The sequence below is a fragment of the Neofelis nebulosa genome, chromosome 1 (assembly GCF_028018385.1).
Source record: "Neofelis nebulosa isolate mNeoNeb1 chromosome 1, mNeoNeb1.pri, whole genome shotgun sequence".
NCBI classification, from domain to species: domain Eukaryota; kingdom Metazoa; phylum Chordata; class Mammalia; order Carnivora; family Felidae; genus Neofelis; species Neofelis nebulosa.
In genome coordinates this window covers 160,601,609-160,622,402 of record NC_080782.1, presented here as the reverse complement: position 1 = coordinate 160,622,402, position 20,794 = coordinate 160,601,609, and the positions used below count along the sequence as shown (strand labels likewise).

Here is a 20,794-nt window from a genome sequence, read left to right as displayed (position 1 = left end):
TCTGCCTCCCTGTCCCTCCCTTCTTCTTCTCTCACCCACTCCCCTTTCTCTGTTATAGCCGAAATTGGTCATAGCCCCGTGGGAGAAGAAAGATGCCTGATGTGTCAGTAGGGAGGCGAGGGATCCTTTTGAGGCATGCCCAGTGGGAGGACTTTCTTTTTCTTCCGCTTGGGTCTAGTTTCTCTTCACTCTTTGAACACTTGGAGACATGAATTAATTCCCCTGGTCATTGTGTCACTCATTTGTCAGCTCACTCGGCTGCTCACCACATCCATGTCTTCCCATCTTGATTTAGCTCAGCCTTTTTTTTTTTTTCAAGCAAGAAGGGAGATTTCTTAGGAGAACATAGAGAGCCCATGGACAAGTAGAGAATAGAGTAGCTGGTCCTGCCCAAAGATGGGAGCCAGCAACTGTTTAAGACATGAGAAGCCAAGCCTGCTGTACCTTTTTGCCATTCTGGGGTCACACATTCACTCACCTCTGCTCTTCTTTGTACATCACTAGACCCTTCCATCTTTTAAATCTCTTGGCTTCTCTCCATTTCCACTGCCATGACCCTAGTGTAAAGGACTTTTCTTTTTTTTTTATTGCCTGGGGAAACTGAGGCAGCCTCCTGAATTTTCTCCCGAATCCCACCCTTGCCCATTTCCAGTCTGTGTCTCTCACTACAGCCAGAGGGATTTTTAGAAATGAACAGTTTATTCAACAGATTTCACTGATCCTAGGAAAGACGTCAAAATCATAAGCACGGTGTGGAACTGGATTACCACTCCCCCATATTCGGTGCCCTGTATCGAAGTGCCCTGCTCGGTTGGAGGATTATACAGCACGGCCCATGTTATCCTCAGGCATGGCAGAGGGGCTGCTGAACAGTGAAAACAGATGTGAGCACACGCGTTAAGAACCAGTGAGTACTTTACCACTTTTCTTTTCCTTTTTCCATGACAATGGCAATATTCCACATAGAGACAGACTGCTCTGTCAACCTGAGTCCAGAGGGGAGAGGAGACGAAGGAGAGCCACATGTGCATATAGTCTGAGACATAAAGAAACTTTATTGTAGGCCACTGAGATTTAGAGAATTGTGTGTTATGCAGCATAACCCATCCTAACCTAGCTGATACGCATAATCCATAACTATTGCCCATCGCCCCATTGCTTTGCTGAGGCACCACTGGCCTTTCGGTCCTTACTCAAGTTGCTCCCTCCCTCCTTACAACATTTGTCTGTGACTCTTTCTCTCCTGGGAAAGTTCTTCACTCCCATTGTTGGGCAGTTGACAGTTACTCACCAATGAGGTCTTGGCTTCACTGTGAAATACTCAGGAAAGGATTGCCTGGTCTCTGTTCAGAATACCTAGAATTTACCTTCTTTGTCATTAGAGCTCTTTCACTACACTCTAAGTTTGAGGAAAACAGAGCCCAGGGATTTAGATCATGCTTCTTTGAGGCCCTACTCCACCCCCCACCAATGTGCCCGGGCCCATGCTGAGGGGCTGGAGGTAATGGGGGTACATCAGCCCTGCGCCCTGCTCCCACAACCTGCCCCGTGACGGGGGAGATAGGTGTGCAAGCAGCAGCATTTGAACCCATTATGATCGTTCTAGCAGGAAATTAGTGTAAAGAGGCCAGCGAGAAGGCAAGGAGACTGCCTGGAAGAGGGAGAGTCAGAGATGGCTTTGAGGAGGATTTGGAGGTGTCCAGGTGGGGGGAGCTTCCTGGGAGAGTGGGCGTTGGGGGGATCTGATGGAGGGATTGTAGGGCAAGAAGTGGTGCCCTGAGTTTCCAGGACTTGAAAGAGGATGAACCCAGGAGAAGTTGGAACCAGAAGTAAATATCTGGCGTCTGTGTGTATTCCTGGGAACACAAGTGAGCATTCCTGTTGGAGTGCCTTTGCAAGCTCATGGTGTTTGCTTCTTGGGGTCGAGGGATGGTGATAAAGATGACAGTGGGTTCCAAGCCCTTTCACACCATGGATATCAGTGACAGGCTCTGATCCGAGGGTGTGGTGGGCGTGTGTGGGCAGCTGTGTTCCCGGACACAGCAGCGGGAGAGACATCTTTGTCTCCACTCTGCTCATTGGACACGTCTGGATGCCTTAAATACCTGACTTTGTTTTCTAAGAAAACCCACCACGGTTCTTTCTAGTGAATCAAGGCTTCCTGTGTACACAGCCCAGTAGTCATTTAAAACGTGTATCAGGTGAACAAAATGAAAGAGAGACGAATCGCCGAAGCATCACGTCCCTGGGTATGATGTCTCTCCACATGATCTTGTTATTAAAAGAATCCGCAGGGACACGGATGAAACCAGATATCCATGATTAGGGGCTGTGGTCACTCAGCAGGCCCCTGCTCTGGGGAAATGAGGTGTTTCCTGGGGTTTGAGGGCCCTAATGGGACATGACAGAAAAGCTTCTTAGCCTCCCAGAAGGTTGGAGGGTGGGCAGTGATGCTGGAGAAGTCACCCCCCTCTGTGGCCCTTGAGTTTCTCGCTGTTGGAATAGGGAGGGAGGTACCATTCCCCGACTGCCAACCTCACTGGCTGTGCGGCTTAGGCAGTAGGTGGACAGTTCTCGGAGAAGCCCATTGATTCCAAGGAATTGTGGCTGTTTGATGGTATTATTTTCATGCGGGTTGTGAGGTGGACCCTGCTGGGCTCCCCATACTGGAGGGGACAGACACCCACAGAAACTGGACCAGACCCAGCACACAAGCTCTCCTCGGAAAAGCTGACCTCTGTGTGGTGGTTGTCTAGAGGAGGGACGTCAGCGCTCACTGGGGGGGTGGGGGTGGGAGGTAGATGGAATAGCACAAGCAAGGAGGAGTCTTGTGAGCTGGGACCATAAGGGGAGGAAGAGGGGACAGGCGGGGGCAGGGGGGGCAGGTATGGAGGGGAGCACAGGAGCAAAGGCCTGCAGGCCCAGGCAGGCCTAGGCGGTGGTGAAAGGAATGCCATCCTCCTGCCTCAGAGAGCTGGTTGAATCTGGCACAACGGGGCCGTTTCCACGGCTCTCTGGGCTCGAGGGTGATGCTGAGCTCCTGCCCGGCCCTCTGCCCGTCTTGCTGTTTTCAGGTCCAGCAGAGCTCACCCGCAGAGCATAGACATGAGCCTGCCCACCCGACGGATGGGAGCACGGGCTCTGGTCAGATGATGGGGGGGCAGGGCCCCCTCCCCGCCCCCCCCCCCCCCCCCCCGCGGCAGACCGGAGGTCACAGGCGTGGGCAGTGTAGAAGCTGAGGCTGCACACTTCCAGGGTCCGGCTAGGGTCAGTTCCAAAGCCAGCCGGCTCCTCCCTAGGGCCCCTGCCTCTCAGACTAGCTAGTGCCTGCTGGTGAGGCTTCAGAACCTTCCAGGCCACAGCTGGAGGGACTCTCTCCAGATCAGCACGTAGGTATCTCTTAGTGTGCCCTCTCAGACTGGCACCCCTGGCAGCCTGCAGGGCCCAGCTGCGGAGCCCAACGCTGCGTGTCTGTGCTCCATGTGAAACAGTGCTGCAATCCATGAGTAGTGTCCGCAGCGGGTGAGGAAGGGGAGACCTGGGTTATGCACGCCAGCCATTTGCCACTCCTGGTACACCCCCTTATTTTGCATATGGAGAAACTGAGGCCCAGAGGCAAGAATGCCCTCGTCCAATTGCCTGTCCTTTCACTTCCCGCTCTGGCCTCTCGACGGAACTCTTGGTACCCCCCGTGACACCACGTGAAAACAGTCAACTATGTGTGTGACAAGGAAATCATACTGGATGTGTCTGGACCCACACCATGTTTCTCTTCTTGCTTTTCTCCTTTGCCTCTGTTCTGTTTTAATACTTGGTGTGTTTCGTGCATTATGAAGGATGGTGGGACAATGAACATCCGTGGGCCCGCAGCTCAACTCCAGAACTAGAACATTCCCAGTCACTTCCATCTTCTCCTTGCCTGGAGGTCACCCCTCTCTGCAATTTGGTGTTTGTTTGTTTGCCATTCTCTTGCTCACAGGCTGACTGAATAAGCCTAAACATTAGATTGCTTCTTTGTTCTCAAGCTCTAAAAACTTGCTCTCTGTATGTGGATCTCTAAAATTTGCATTTTTGTACTCAACATTTCCCTGTCTCTACGCTTGAGCTGTGCTGCTGTGTAGCTAGAGTTTGCTGTCACCAGTGTGGAAAGAAATTGTGTGACTGTGCTACAATTTCTTTTTGCACTGCTCTGTCAATGAGTATCTGGGTCATTTCCTTTCTCCCCCTCCTCTTGCTAACAGTGCTGCGACGAACTCTTCTTGGGTGTGCCTTGTGTGACTCCTGGGAGTGGATTTGCAGGGTTCTAAGCTATGGGACTGGTCAACCTAACAAGAAAAGGCCAAAGTGGTTTTCAGTGTGGCCAGACCAGGTTTCACGCTCATCAACCGTGGGTGCCAGCTGATCTACATCCTCTCAGACCCTCGGTGCTGTCAGATGTCACATGTCTTCCTCACTGTGAGCCTGATGGATGTGAAATCTCTCACGGGGACCTTACCTTGCACTTCCCTGCATCCTCGTGACATCGGGCAGCTTTTCCCGTGTTCATCTGTGCACTCCGTTTCCTCCTCTACGACATGCCTGCTGTGGTCTTTTTGCTCACTGCCTCTCTTCTTCCTGTGGATTTGTAGGACTTCTTTATGTATTCTGGATACTGATCCTTTGCTAGTTGTACATATGCCAGAGGTCTTCTGCTTTTAGTGATTTGTCTTTTCACCCGTCATTTGGTGGAAGGAAATTTACACTTTACTGCAGTCAAACCTATCAATTATTTTTTTATGTTTACTGAGCTTTTAACACCTTGTTAAAGAAATTGTTCCCAACGCCAAGTTTGGAAAGGTATTCCCCCAGAATATCCCCCTCTTCAACTTCTCTCTTTCAAATATAGATTTTTAATGTGTCTGGAATTGGTTCCAATGTCCCAGCACCGTTTACTAACTGGGCGGCCTTTCTCCAGTCACATGTCAAGAAACCTTTTTAAAACTCCTAAGTATTGAGCTCTTCAGATCTCTGATCATTTGTAGCACACCTGCAGTCATTCATGCCTGCTGTCCGCGTGTTCTCCCCTCTCCCTCTTCTTACCATTGCGATCCCTGGTACGTGCAGGTGCCCCAGGAGGCCCTGTGTAGCCATCTATGGATTTTTTTTCTATGTTTCTTTCTTTATCGTTTTTTGAGAAGGAGAGAGAGAGTGGGGAAGGGGCAAGGACAGAGAAAATCCTAAGCAGGCTCCATGCTGTCGGCACAGAGCCCGATGTGGGGCTCGGTCCCCTGACTGTGAAATCGTGACCTGGGCTGACGGCAAGAGTCAGACGCTTAACCGACGGACCCAGGCGCCCCATCCATGGATGTTTTTGTGAGGATGAAGAAACAGGAGCACAGAGGAGGGTTGAGTTTGTAATGGCCACACAACGACCGTGTTGGGTGACCCCAACGTGGAGTCTGTCTCCGATTCTCTGAAGGCGGGTTCTGTGTTCCTTCCTCTTGGTGTCTGGCTGTGCACAGTAGGGCTGGTGGGTTGGGACCCAGGACCCTGGGGCTGTCGGTGGAGGGATCAGACATGACAGCCTGCCTTTCCATTTCCGTCTCATGGGCTCCCCTGAGCTGGTGTGAAAGCCATTTGGGCACATTGTTCCTGGGGGCCTGAAAACCTCCTGCCACCTCTGCTTCTCACTCCTGCCTCATCCCTCCTGCTGTCCTTTTGATGATGAAGCAGCTGAGCTTTAACTCCTGCCTCTCACTCCCCACCAGCTCCTTGCCCAGTAAGGGGAGGCAGAGCCCTGGGAGCAGTACCCCAGCACCCTCAAACCTGGAACAGAGTCGAATCCTTGCCGGGAAGGCTCCACCCTTGGTCTGAGTGATGCAGAGTCATGGCCTCTGATGATGTGGATGACAACTCACTTCTGCAGCATTTGTGATGTGCCAGGGCCCGGTCTGAGCATTCTGTGGGGTCCTCACCACCCTGTGAGGAGACACTGTTTTTACACTCATCTTATAGATGTGGAAGCTGAGGCTCAGAGCCCTTATGAGGCTTGCCTGGGGTCACTCAGCAGGTCAGTGATGGAGTGAGCTGCGATTTGATCCCAGGCGGTCTGGCTCCAGACTCCACGCTCTTTACCACGAGACTGCATGGTCCCTTTGGACCCCAACCAGGCCCTAGCTCTCCCTCCTGGTGACTGGTCCAGGACTCTGGGATGGGTCTGCCATGGGACCCCTCACGGAGTGCAGAAGAGCTTTGTCCCTGAACCTGCCTCCCACCCCCGAGGAAAAAAGAAACATCAGCCACGTTTGACTAGAGTCAGCTTTCGTTTACTGGAGTTTCCCTTGCCTGAGATCTGCTGTACCCAAAATCAATATTATTAGCATTAAAAAAGAGAAACAAGCCAACTAGGATGTAGCAACCCCGAATGCACTGTGGTTTCGGTGCCATCACAGCACACGAGAAAAATCTTCATCAGCTTCTCATGCATACTAGAGACAAGGGAGGGAAGAATGGCGGCGGTGCGGGGGCGGGGGGGGGGGGCCGTCTTCACGAGGCCTCCAGGAGTGCCTCCCTGGGGCTCATAGTGAGTTAAGCCAGCCAGGCCTGCTAGTGTGCCAGCTCGTCCTGCCAACCTGGCGTCAGCACCATTGCCCCGGGCTGGGCCGGGCAGTCTCCCTTGGGGAGAGAGCTTGAAGCTTTTGCAGTTTGTAGAGGTCTGTTGTATTTAGAAATCCGAGCATCCCAGAGTCATAAATTACCTTGAACTAGTTTGCTAACCCTTGTGACTCGGTACAGCGCCTTTTCAGAAGTGGCCAGTTATGTAACGGACAGAGTGAGGCATGGCCCGGTCCCCTCACTGAGGCAGTGTGTGCCAGGCCTGGCGTGGGTGGTAGCCACCCAGGACCATGGGGACAATGCAGGGAGGTGCCGCAGGTCTGTGCACGGCATTTCTGTGGAAATGCACTCCCAGAAGGGAGAAGGGTCTGTGAGTCCACGAAGTGGGCTTCTCACTCCCAGCACGTGGTCGTGAGATCTGTACCACATGGAAGAGGCAGAGCGCACCGTGTAGTTGAGCATCTCCTGTTACATCCCTGCTAGAGGATCAGCTCCTGCTTGCACCTTTCCGGGGATGGGGGCTCATCACTGCCTGAGACATTTCACACTGGCAGGAAGTTAGCTTCCCGCAAATTCCAGCTCCATCATCTGGGTACATGTTCGGAATCCATGCTTGCAACAGCCTGGACAGAGTGGGAGGCCGTTGCAAGGCTGCTGGCCAGCTAGGACGGCTCCCCCAGCCTTTCCTCCATTGCCACAGCCCTCTGGTCACAACAGGTGCTAAAGGGCCCATCTGGTTAGACATTCTGCGTGTTACCCCTGCACTGCAAGTTCATTGGCCACGGCAATGTTGACATCAAGAGAAACGTGTCATTTTCTTATCTCTCAAAAGAGCTCCAACGCCCTCCCCGTTTTTGTATTCAGAGAGCAGAGGGGTGACCCACACTTTCTGGGGTCATGGGGAGGAGATTCAGGTGTGAAGGGAGCATCTGCTTGTAATGTGGGATCCAGTTCCAGGATCCCCTGGCGTTCCCTGAAATTTGCTGGAGAAACAAAACCCATTTGATGTTCAAACCCAGGCTTCCAACAGAATGGGACAGCTGAAACACCCCAAAAATGGACAAACCACATGAAGCAGGTTTTGAAGGCCGCAGCCTTTCTGGCAGTCTGAGCCTCCCCGAGCAGCAGGGAACGGGTTTTGCCGGGAGACGCCCGTTTGCGATGGCGCGCGCGCTACTTTTCCCCCGGGCGAGACAGGTGCAAAGTCAGATGTATTCATTTTCCACAAATGAAACGACTCGGTTTTGACCATGTTGCAGACCTAGGACTTGGCTCCCTTGTTCCCGGGGTGTGTGTCTGGTTTTCACTCCATTCCGAAGGAGCCTGTGGAGGCTCCCAACTTTGAACCTTCTAATGATAATGATTTACTGGTTTCAGGGGGTTCGGGGTGGGGGTGGCGGGGGGAGGTGGGACAAGAAGAGTGATGCAGAGTTTGGAGTCTGAAGGAATGATTAGCTGCGTGGAGGGCCCGGGGCCAGTGCTGATGCCGTAGTTAAGGCACAAGGACTTTCCGCAGCACCAAAGCATCACTTTTGCTTCTCATCAACCCCTTGAAACGAACTCAGTCATGTTCACTGATAGGAATCAGTACCACGTAATGAGTGTCCGCCATGGGTCAGGGCCTCACCGCACCTGTACAACCAACCCCACCCGTTCAAGAGGGTTATGGTGCGCCCCAGTGTTTGAGCTCTGGGAGACTGGGGTAGAGAAATGCTGAACAGCTTCCCTAGATAACACGGCTTTCAAATGCAGATCTGAGACTTCCCACCCAAAGCCTTTCCAGTTCCTGTCCTTGGTGCCTGTGGAAGGTACAGATTTCCAGGCCCTGTCCTTGACCTGTCTGACTCGGTAGGGTCGGGGGGCGGGGCCCGAGACTCTGAATTTTGCCCCCTTCCCGCGTGATTCCAGCAGGCAACCTGGACACCCAGCCTCTGTCCAAGCAAGCCAGCGTCCAGTATTCGGCTGTGCCCAGCTCACCAGTGTGAGCTCAGAAACACTGAACCAAGCAGTTCCTGTAGGTCCCCCCACACCCCACCCCTGGCAGAAGAATCCTAAAACCCTGACTGGCATTTTCCAAAGGTCCCAGCAAGCTTCTCGGGACCCTGAGCAGCCAGCCAGTGAAACCTGAGGACTGCTTGTTTGGGGAGTGTGGGGGCTGCTTCTGAAGAAGGTGGGCTTGATTACAAGTGTTGTCTTAATTGGCACGAGGACGTGGAAGGGAAAGCAATGAGTCGAAATTAATCCGTTTTCCTGTGAACATCTCCCACCACTCCGTGCCAAGGCGAGGCAGCCTTTGTAATTAACTGACTGGGCCTTTTCTCCCCCCAAACCCAAAATGGGAGCGTGCAATTTATTTTGTGTGCGAGGTGGTATGAAAATTGCCAAGGTTGGCAGATGAGGCTGGGATGTTGGTGGAGCTGGGTAAACAGGGCTGAGCTGTCTGTCACCTCCAGGTCGGAATGGGGAGCTGGCTCCAAAGCAGGGACAGGGGCGGGGGCCACGGAGGTGCTGTGCCGAGGGCTGAGCAGGTGGCCTTGGGAGGAGAACAGAAACTTCTTAGCACTGTGGATGGGAGTAGAGGCACTACAGTTCTGAAATCAAAGCCTTCTCCTCGTCCTACCCTGTGTCACCACGGACCAGACACTTAACTCTCCAAGCGTCAGAGTCCACGTGGGTTCAGCGGTCTTTACTGAGTGCCTGCCGTGTGTAGTGAACCCAAGTTCATCTGCCTGATGTGCATAAAGACCATCACTGAGACATGGAGTATGAAGCAAAGCAAGAGTTTATTCCAGAGGCAGGAGGGCGAGCCTCACATCCACCTCCCTAGAGGAGGAGAGTCAGGGGTACTTAGTGGCAAAGGAAAAAGGTCAGGGTACAAAGTTGCGGCTGCTAACCCTTTGGTTACCCTTTTCAGTCCCCAGGGTCTTTTGATCCGTCCTCATTCTTGTGGGTATTGGGACCACGACCCGGCCGCGGCCGTTACTTCCTGCTGAGGTGGGGTGAAGACTGGGGTTAGACAAGTGGAAACTTTGGGGTGGAAAGGAATGTTCTGCATTACCGGGATTTTTGTACTTTGGTCAATAGTTCCTGGACCATGTTGTGTCTAGGGTTTTAGGGGTACTAGAGAACAACAGGTAGTATGTTGTACTCATGGCTTGATTCCCTTGGACCAGTTACCCCGAGTCGGAGGTTCAGGTCCGGCAGAGGCTCACTGGTCTGAGCTGGGTCCCTTTCGACCTCCTCCCTGCTGACAGGGTGTAGGGAACCTGTGGATTCTTGTCATTCAAGTGTGAATCCACGGCTCAATTCCCTGTAGTTTAGGAGGAGTGGGGGGTCAACAGCACCTCGCAGGGTCTGACCTGTCCAGTGAGGCTGGAGCTGGTCCTCTGGGCTCCCGCTCTTCAGGTCTTTACTGACATCTTTAGTGACACCTTTGGATGTCACTAAGGGATTCAGGCAGCGTGAAGACACATCTGAGAGGTACATCAGCCTGCCGGAAGCAAACTCAGGCACTGGATGTACCTGATAGTATCCAAATCGCTGGTGGCAGCCCCGCCAGCAACTCCTAGGTCACGAAAAGGACATAGAAAGTCTTCCATATAACATTCCACAGGGGCTTAAACCAAGCCCTCTTCTAGGGACCACTCTTTCCCAAAGCAGGGCAGATGGCACGGGTTGTTCCCAAGTGAAGTGGGTTTCTTGGCAGAGCTTTGCCAAAGTTCATTTTTTTCCCTTTTTCCACTCTCTCGGTGTCTCCAGGAAGCGTGTGATTTCCACTGAATGCCCAAGGCCTTGGACGCTGTGGTAGTCACTCCATTGTCACTCTGAATTATTAGCGGCAGTCCAAACCTAGAAATGGTCTCGCTTAAAAGCATTTTGACAAGTCCCGAGGCCTTCTCTGAACAGCAGGGAGGAACCTCAAACCCGTTGATAAAGGTGTCTGCAGATACAAGCAAACCCCGAGAATTTCCCGTTGTTCTTTGCATTCCGGGAAAGGCTGCCTGCCGGTCTTCCCCAGGTTTGGGGCCTCTCAGTTGTATACCCTTAAGAACTTGTGGGCACCCAGTCTTAGGATTGTTTTTAGCACAAGCATTGCCTTTTGTAGCATTTCGCTGAAATCGGAGCCCGCAGTATACTTCTGGATCCACTGGAGAGTGGCATCTTTCCCATAAAGGGTGCTTCGAAGAATGTGGCTAATTATTTCTTTCATCAGATGCTCTAGGGTAAGGATTCATTCTATTTCCAGCTGGTGTCAATGCCAGCACGGTGTCCAAACCCCCACTCCTTACTTAACTCCTCTTTGGTCCTCCAAGGGACGTTGGGGTTGATATGTAGTTAAGTCTATCTTTGGCACTAAAGCTCTTCCAGAGGGTCTTGGAGTCTTCGACGGGCTGCCAGCATGGTTCCCTTGGGCAGTCGGTCCACTTTGTGGCGCCTTCCGCAGCGGACGATAGCTGATGGGTCACCACTGCACCCAGCTCTTCCTTGTCTTTGACCCGTGAAACTGTCCCCATCCGTGAACACGTCCACGTCTGGATGATCTGATGGCAGCTTGTCCAGTCGGGAAGGCTGCGATCAGCTTGTTCAGCTATCCGTGTGTCTCTGGTGATCTTTCTGAGTGGCCCTTAGATCACCGGGGCACTTTTCTGTCACGTGTACCTCGGGTGGTCTGGCTTCGGTTTGCGGGGCTTCAGGGAAAAGCAGTTTTCGTTCTCAGTGCTTCCAGTCAACACAGTGGGAGAAAACTGGAAACCTTAGTTTGGAGAGTCAGGGTCAGACATTCAAGGAAACCAGAAGAATTCAGGACCCAGCCCAGGTGTATAGACAACCAACGAACTCTCAAAGACGGTTCATCGGAACTATGATCTTACATTTTCACAGGTGTGTTACTGGAACAATCTCTCTCTCTGAAACCACCCTCATCTCCACCAAAGATCGCCAAATTAGGACACATTTGTTTGTAAAACTGTCCAGTTGGAGCTGGGCCTGTTTACACAAGCGCCATCACAACGGTGATTGGTCATATAGGTGTTTGGTTTTTTCAATCTGCTTCGCTGGAACTTTTCGTAAGGAATGTCAGATTGAACTTTGAACAGCCTTGTCAGGCTCAAGAAGCCAAGCCAAATACTGGCCACCAGCCTTTGCCTGCCATACCTATAGATGTGGGTGGCTCCCTCTCTTCTCGAGATCCCCCAAATACCCTGAGGTTCCTGCACCTGCCAGGAAGTGACAACCTTCCTTATTCACCTGGTAAGGCTGCTGGAAACTTTGTAAGCAACGTACGAGGCAAGTTTTCCAAGGGGCTTCATTGGCTCGGCAAAGTCAACCTTAATTAGTTCCTTAAAGCTCTCTGATTGTAGCTGAGTCTAGGCATATCTCCCTCAACTATGACATTCCAGTCAAAGCCTTGGAAACATGACCAATGTTTCCAGTGGCATCCTGTTGCAAGGAGAACGGATTCGTATCGAACTTCTGCAAATAAATACACTGCCGTGAAAATACGAGAATACTCCCTGAGAGTTTTGAATTCTGGTGGTACCAGGTAGGGAGAAAGGGATAAATGTTTCCTATCTGTTTATGAGGAACTTATTTACCAAACGTCTACCAAATGTCATAGGCAGACTTAAATTTAGAAGAGCAAACATTAGAGGACCAGCAATGTTTACACAAGTGTCTGTTTGAAAGCAGTTTCCCCATTAGTTCTGGGAATTCTTACTAAGCTTAGCTTTATGATCCTGAAGGGATCAGAGAGCTGTATTTGTCAATGCAGTGCAGCTGGCAAGGAGATTCTGTGACACACGATACTTCAGTAGTTCGTATTACAAGCGATGACGCTATACCAGGACATATCAAAACCTTAGGAATCTTATAAAATCTCTAGGACACTTAGAGCAATCACCCATACAACAAAGCCTAAGAAGGTTCCTCATCGCTTATTTGATGATGCCTCCCATGTCATTTGACACACCAGGGAATCAGCCTAATTCGTCAAAAAGACTTCCATTCACAAGCTGGGTTTTTGGAAGTTGGGGAAATACCAGAAGGTTTCAAAACACGTGCCTAAATAGGATTACAGATCGTTACAAAACGGGATACTTATTTAGCCAGGATGGCAAGAAGAGATTCTCAAGGTAAATGCAGACAGCAAGGTAAATGGAGCTGTGAGCAAACTTTAGCTCTCTTAACACTGAGCAGATTCAACTTCCTTAAGTAAGCAAAGACCTAACAAAGACAAGACATAGAAACTTTGTTTTTCTAGGCAGATTAAAGGTAAAGAAAAACCTCTGTTGATAATTTTGACCCATCATCTAAGAAGCCTCTGTCACATTAACAGCGAGAAAACCCAAATTCCAGTCTTATACCGCAGTACTTTGGATACTAAAACTCATTCGTTGCAACAAGATGAATTTTTAAAAAGATATGCAGTCCCTTCTTCTCTTCCTCCGTGTCACCTCCCACGTTGATACATACTTATTTGGACAAGGACATCCAGGGCACTGCATGGGTCTGAGTTCTTGTGACGGGTGTTGGGATGTGCTGACCAGAATCTCTGGCAGGAACCAAGGTCTCCCAGCCATAGCAATGCTGCCTACAGCCTTCGACGCTCAGACATCATCAGGGATCACTGTGACTGTACACAGCGGCCTTGCCAAGGGCATTGCCCGCTGCCCAGGTGGTCACGTCCAAAGACGCTAACGAAGAGCCAGCCCCTTTCTCCTAAGTTTGGATGCTTCCGAAGGGCAGTCCAACTTTCGAGACTGCTCAGAGAGTCGGCTAAGGCTTCCGTTGAAGTGTCACTGCTCAACTTCTGCCTGACATCGTTCTCTGCCTCCCCCTTCTCTTCCCCAGGGGTCGATCGCTGCCCTCATAAACTTGTTTCTTACATGCAAAACTCCAGAATCTCGGTCCCGACCATGCACAGCATTTCTTTCGAAAGATTCCCTTCTCGCAAACCTTCTGCAATTTTCCCTTTCGCATTCCTTCAGATTTTGTCCTACGTTTTCCCCTCTTTATTTTTTTTTAAATTTTGTTTGAGAGAGAGAGAGCACAAGCGGGGGAGGGGGGGAGAGAGAGACACAGAGAGACACTCAGAGAGAGAATCTCAAGCAGGCTCCACTTGGAGCCTGACACGGGGCTCAATCCCACAACTCTGGGATTATGACTTACGCAGAGGTCAGGAGTGGGATGCTCAACAGACTGAGCCACCCAGGTACCCCAAGTTTTCCCTCTTTGAATAACCAGTCTCACTTTCATTAAATACAGAATTTTTTCCCTTATTTTTTCAAGTAGCATTAATTACATTTATTAAAATTATTTACATCTGTCTGTCTGTCCTTCGCTTGCCCATAAGGCTTCAGAAGCCATTGGACAGGGCTCTAACGTCTTTTTCTTTTCCATCACATTTTGTGACAGTCACAACGCCAACAGCTGGTCTGACTTACAATAAACACAAGCAGAGTGAAACTATCATATTTAATGTTGGCAATTCTAAAGACTTCTGTCAATTTGAACTAAACGAACAACGTTACATTAGCTTTCATACCAAATATTATCCAAGATCACTTGAACTTGAAAGACACCTGGGGTTAGTTTCTATCTTTCTGAGTTTTAGAACGCCCAGTTCTTTGTTTTCTTTTAATTGTTTTAATGTTTATTTACTTTTGAGAGAGAGAGAGAGAGAGAGAGACAGAGAGAGACAGAGCGTGAATGGGGGAGGATTAGAGAGAGAGGGAGACACAGAATCTCAAGCAGGCTCCAGGCTCTGAGCCCTCAGCACAGAGCCCTACGTGGGGCACGAACCCACAGACCACAAGATCATGACCTGAGCTGAAGTCAGACGCTTAACCGACCGAGCCACCCAGGCGCCCCTAGAACACCCAGTTCTTACAAGCACTTGCCTTCAAACCAGCTAAGTAGAGCACTTTTACAAATTAATTTCACAACCACCACCCGGAGGTAGAGAAACTATCTCACATTTACATAGACACACGTACCATTCCACAAACAGGGTGCAAGCAAAACCTTAAAGGCCCAGTTGCCTAATATCTCCCTTTTCCAAAACACAGCTAAGTGCAAGATGGTCTTACCATTTATGGATCCCTTCATCGGTCGTCTTTCTCAGGAGTCTGATGAATATTGTGGTGGAGCAGAGTTGCCAAAAACAAACGATGGCCTCGTTTGGGAGACTCCAGCCCATAGGGCTGGATGTGCAGATAGATTGTCCTTTCCCAGCGTCCAACGAGGACATGGCTTGTTGTATTCACAGATGCCCAAAGCAGTCAAAGCAGCTGACAGACCAGTTGAAGCCCAGGTTACCTCCGTGAATTTTCCCCTCCCCACCCCACCCCCTGCCCCGCTTCAGCTGTGTCCAGTCTGCGGTGTGGCCCATCCGTTGTGGACGGAGGCTCTCAGAAGAGGTCCATAGATGTTCAGCCTGATTCTGGAGACACTACTGGTCCTGGTCCTCTCTTTCCACAGACAAGAGAAAGGTCTCTTTTGTCGCTGAGAAAATAACTCATGTGGCTGGATATTTTAGAAAACTCCTCTGGTGACTGTCTGGAAGGTGGCCCAGAGATATTTAGGGTGCATCAAAGCAATGCCAGCCTGATAGAATTAGTTAGGAAGTGTTCTTTCTCCTGAAGTTTTTGGAAGAGTTTGAGAAGATTGGTGTCAATTCTTCCAATGTTTGGTAGAACTCACCAGTGAGGCTGTCAGATCCGGGGCTTTTTTTTGTCAGGTGGTCTTTGATTACGGCCTCAATCTCCTCCCTAGTTATGTACGAATCTCTTCCGATTTTCTCTTTCTTTGTGATTTAGTCTTGGTAGGTTTTCTAGGTCTAGAGATTTGTCCATTGTATCTGGATTCTCCAATAAGCTGGAATACACTTGTTGATAGCACTCTAACCCTTTCTACGTCTGTAAGGAGTAGAAAGACCCTCTGTTTCATGTATCTCTGCTCTAATCTTTATTATTTCCTTCCCTTTGCTACCTTTGGCTTTTTCTAGTTTCTTAAGTTGCACGTCTATGGTGTTGATTTAAGATCTGTCTTGATGTTTACTGTGAGCGTTTACAGCTATAAATTTCCCCCTCACCACTGCTTTGTTGTTTTCCAGGAGTTTTGACGCGTCGTGTTTCATTTCCCTTCACCTCTACGTATTTTCGCATTCCACTGTGATTTCTTCTTGGACACATTGGTTCTTTGAGAGTGTGTTTTCAGTTTTCACAGCTTTTTAAATTTTCCACTCTTCCTTCTGTTACCGATTTCTGACTTCATCTTCTTGTGGTTGGAAAAGATACTTTGTGTGATAGCTATCTTGTAAAATCTACTGAGACTTAACTCGTGACCTAATGCAAAGTCTGTCTCAGAGAAGGTCCCTCGTGCCGTTATTGTTGGGTGGGGTCCCATGCCCGTCTGTTAGATCTGGCTGGGCTATCGTGTTCTTCAAATCCTCTGTGTCCTTACTTACCTTCTGTCTGGTTGTTCTGTCCATTATCGACAGTGGGATATTGAAGGCTCCAATGATTATTATAGAACTATTTTTCCCTTCAGTTCTGTCGATAATGGCCTCTCATTATGTGTGTAAATGTTTATCATTTTTTCTTCTTGCTGTACTGAACCTCTTAATTCATATAAAATGTCCTTCTTTGTCTCTTGTAACATTTTCTGATTTAACGTCTGTTTTGTCTGGTATTATTACAGCCACTCCACCCTTTCTTTTGGTTACTATTTGCATGGATTATCTTTTTCCTTCCTTTCATGTTCAACTTTTTTGTGTCTTTGGATCTGAGTCCCTTGTAGGTAACACATAGTTGGATCCTATGTTTTTATCCATTTCACTAATCTGTTTAATCTGCTTACATTTAAAGTCATCACTGATAAGGAAGGAATTCCTTCTGTGGTTTGCTCTTTGTTTTCTATATGCCTTAATTGCTTTCGGTCTCAAATTTTCTGCATGACTATCTTCTTTTGCATTTAGTTGATTTTTTTTGTAGTGAAACATTTTAATTCCCTTCTCATTTCCTTTTGTGTATGTTCTGTGACGTGTGTGTGTGTGTGTGTGTGTGTGTGTGTGGTTGTGTGTGGTTACCGTGGGATTGCTTTTAACATCCTAAAGTTACAACATTGTAATGTCAATTTATACCAGCTTAACCTCAATAACACATGAAAACTCAGCTACTTTACAGCCCTGACCCCACCTTCTTTCAGTTGTTAATGTCACAAATTTACATCTTTATGCATCTTGTGTCCAAAAGCATAGATGAATAATTAGGTTTTTAAATATATCAGTCTCTTAACATAGAGAACCAAAAGTAGAGCTACAGACCAAAGTCATAACAGTACTAGCGTTCATAATTGTCTGTCTGCTTACTTTTACCGGAGATTATTTCTTCAGAAGGCTTCGAGTTACTTGTTCAGTGCTCTTTCATTTCAACCTGAAGGACCCCCTTCACTGCAGGGCCGGTCTAGTCATCAGGGCAAGGCTTTCAGCTTTGGTTGATCTGGGAATGTTTTCATTTCTTCCTCATTTTTGAAGGACAGTTTTCCCAAATGTAGGATTCTTGGTTGACACCTTTTTGCCTTCAATGCTTTCAACACATCAACCCATGCCTTCTAGCCTCCAAGGTTTCTGATGAGAAATCTCCTCACAACCTTATCAGTGAAAATATGATGAAAAGCAACGTTCCTCTGAGCTTTATAGATGTTAATAATGAGCCTTATCGTGTTTTACACAACACAACGTTTCCTTATACGTTGTAGCACCATTTTGAGACCAGGAACTGAGTATTTTAAGTGTAGACATTACGAGGTCTATACAAGCCAAAATTACAGTTTTCTAAACTTGAAGTGAAAAGGCCACTGAACCATCTTATAGATTTTGATTTCTAACAAAGTAAATATCAATCTTGAAAAGCCCACACAAACAAACAAAAAGCCCATTGGGGGTCTTTTTTTTTTTTTATTGAGTAAAGGGGTTTTAGGAGTAAAAAGTGAGGAAACCACTGTGGTCTCAGACATCCCCAGCCATGATTGCATAATTGGCCCATTTCTTGCTGTGCCCTCACAAAGCCCCATGGTGAAGTCATGGCAAGACCTGTCTATATAAGACCCTGGCTCGGCTGGGTGTTTGGTCTTTACAGCCCAGGAAGCCTTGGTGACCTGTCGGCCTTTGACCCTAGCTAGTTTGATTTCAATTCTCTTTTTTTCATTTTGTTTATTTGTTTATTTTCATTTTTCTTTTTTCTCTACTCCTTTGCTCTCCCAACTTTTTTTTGCCTTTTTCTGTTTTTACTTTTTTCTTTTTTTTCTCCTTTTTTAGTTTTTCTTTTTCTCAACTTTTCTTCGTTTCCTCCCTTCATTTTCTTTGTGTGTGTGTGTGTGTGTGTGTGCGCGTGTGTGTTTTTCATTTGTTTTTTTTTTTGTGTGTTAGCGTTTTAGTACAGTTAGTATAGTTCATATTGTTAGTTTAGTTCATATCGTTAGTATAGTTCACGTTGTTAGTATAGTTCATAAGCATAGTATTGTTAGTATTGGCAAATTTTGTAGGTTGTTATTGTTGGTTAGCATAGTCCGTGTAATTAGCATTATTTAGCGTTAGTATAGTTAGTAGGTCACCATGCTTCAGGGGCGTAAGGCCATTACCGCTGGTGAGGAGGACTTCTGTATTTACGATATCCCCGAGATCACCAGTGAGGGCAGCGTCCCCCCCAGGAAGCAGTCTGATGTGACGTTCATCAAGAAAACCCAGAAGGACCCCGCTGGCCTCCAGGGACTTTGTCGTGAAGCCCAGAATATGAAGACCTCAAGTCACCCAAGTGTTGTCAAGTCACTTGAGGTGATCAACACCAAGGAAACGTTGGTTCTCCTTTCAGAATACGTAAGCAGAGACAACCTGCGTGACGATTTTACGCACCATGGCCAAGTGACGGAGGAGGTTCCAGACACATTCTGCCGGCTGTTATCGGTGGTGGAGTATTGCCACCAACAAGGTATGATAGGCGGGTATCTGAAGCTGGAGACACTGCTTTTTGGCAAGAAGCTGAAGGTAAAATGCACGGGGGTTGGACTGAGCATCCAGTTTGCTGGCTACAAACTCCACACTTTCTGGGACAGCCCCCCTTATTCTGCCCCGCGACTCTTCCTGCAGCAAAGGGAGGACACCCCTTCTGCAAGCGCTTGGAACCTGGGGGTGGTTTGGTACTGCTTGGCCACCGGGTTGGAGCCGTTTGAGGGGGAAGTCTTCTGGGACGCGGAACGAAATATCGAAAACAGGGAGCACAGTGCTCTGGTTTTCATGTCCCTGGAGAGTGAAAACATGTGGTACACGTTGACAACTATCCAGCCCACGATCAACACACCAACCACAGTCCGCTGCTGGAGCTCCCTCGCAACCTGTTCCAGCACAGGCCTGTCCTCAGAGCGGAGTAGTCTGACCTCCGAAGGGACCAGCATAGGGACCACGATTAGCGGGCCCAGATTCAACTCGCCAGCCACAAACTCCGACACCAGCAGTGAATACAGGCAGCCAGGGAGGATGTCCCTAGAGCCAAAAAATCAGGTTCTCAAACCTCTCAATAAATTAAAAAATGTATTTAAAAAAAATAACAAAATACAACCCTAAAAAAATGTAAATAAATGAGAGCCATGAGAGCCACGTGTCCGTGCCTTTATTTTATTTTGTTTTTTAACTTTAAAGGAACTTAAATGTTTGTTTTGAAAAAGAAGGGACAGTGTGAGTGGGGGAGGGACAGAGAGAGAATCCCAAGTCTACTCTGTGCTGTCAGCTCGGAGCCCGACGCGGGGCTCCAGCTCACAAAATTGTGGGATGGCGACCTGAGCAAGACCAAGAGTGGGACGCTTGAGCCACTGAGGCCCACCCAGGAGCCCCGTCCCTGCGTTTTAAGTGCAGGGAACGATGCTGAGCTCCAGGAAGCCCGGGGACATGGCACAGGAGATTGGCCAGGGTGACGGGTGGGACCAGATCCAGAACAGCTTCACAGGCTGGAGGAGTGTCGGTGGGCTAGTGACCTGCTGGATGTGGAGTTGTAGGAAGCACAAGGTGGAGGTGGTGAAGTTTTGGAGTGATGGGGGGTTCGTGGGTCTGGAGCCAATGGCCAAGGAAGAATTCGTGAAGAAGTCTTTGGTGCAAAAAGGTGATTTTATTAAAGCACGGGGACAGGTCCATGGGCAGGGAGAGCTGCACTGGCGTCGTGACGGGTAGCTCATTATATACCCTCAGGTTGGGAGGGGGTTAGGGAGAGAGCCAGACTTACTCTAGGACTCAAGGTTCCAGGACCTTGAGGGGCTAGCTGTTGCCAGGAAAACGCCATTTCTTGCCGTTTAATGAAACCTCAGCCATGAGGATGGATCTGGGCAGGCCATAAGCGTGGAGGATGATTGCCAGCATATATGTTGCGGGGGTTAGGATGAAGTAGATTTGTCTTTATTTGTCATAATGGCGTGTGGGCAGCGGGGGCCCCGGGGGTGGGTCACAATGGGGTATGGGCAGCAGGAGTCCAGGGGATGGGTCACAATGGTGTGTGGGCAGCAGGAGCCCCTGGGGTGGGTCACAATGGGGTGTGGGCAGCGGGAGTCCAGGGGATGGGTCACAATGGTGTGTGGGCCATGGGAGCCCCGGGTCCCCTTCCAGGGACTGCCCACCTGGTGGGGAAGGAATGAGCTGGGTGCAAACACTCTGGATATCACCCTCTCTTTCCTGTGCACCCACTGGGGACCAGACCTCAGCCGGTGGATGTCCCAGCTCTCCCTACCCCACCCTCCCCCCTGCTGTCCCCCTCCTCCCTTCTGTCCTGGCTCCGGACTCACCTGCTCTCACTGGCCACAGGTGCAGGGTCCATCATGGCCCCCTTCCTTTCATGTCTCACTTTGGCCACCTCCAGAAGCTGACTTGGATGACCACGCATAGCAGGCTCTTTTTGCCCAGATGTTGGGCCAACAGTAATCCACTTATCTCACTGGAAAGTCTTAAGACACTACATAAAACCAAATCATGGCTCTGTGCCCTCTGTATACATGACAGAGAACCCCAATATAACAGACTGGTGAGGAAGGAGGTGGGGTGAGATCAGAGAGGTCCCTAGTAATGGCCCCCGAGTTGTAACTACTGAGAGGCTTGTCACCTCTGGGTGCCCCAGGAGATTCACTCCTCTCTCCCCTTCATCCCCGACCAGAAACACTCCAG

The 20,794-nt window shown here is 49.3% G+C and overlaps 1 protein-coding gene and 1 long non-coding RNA gene across 4 annotated transcripts in view; both read left to right on the top strand.

Moving 5' to 3' along the window:
- LOC131505189 (serine/threonine-protein kinase MARK2-like) overlaps positions 1 to 19,231 on the top strand; it is a 51,193-nt gene extending 31,962 nt beyond the window's left edge. For 2 of the 3 annotated variants that reach the window (XM_058718507.1, XM_058718585.1), the window contains exon 2: positions 18,107 to 19,231. In XM_058718507.1, coding sequence (XP_058574490.1) covers positions 18,209 to 19,213 — 1,005 coding nt within the window. In that variant the 5' untranslated portion in view covers positions 18,107 to 18,208 and the 3' untranslated portion in view covers positions 19,214 to 19,231. Of the gene's footprint in view, positions 1 to 18,035; positions 18,053 to 18,106 lie in introns of those variants that run through there. The other variant, XM_058718668.1, reaches the window with a different exon arrangement.
- LOC131506729 (uncharacterized) overlaps positions 400 to 20,794 on the top strand; it is a 67,158-nt gene continuing 46,763 nt past the window's right edge. The window contains exon 1 of the long non-coding RNA XR_009259120.1: positions 400 to 907. This is a non-coding gene — a long non-coding RNA (uncharacterized LOC131506729). The remainder of the gene's footprint in view (positions 908 to 20,794) is intronic.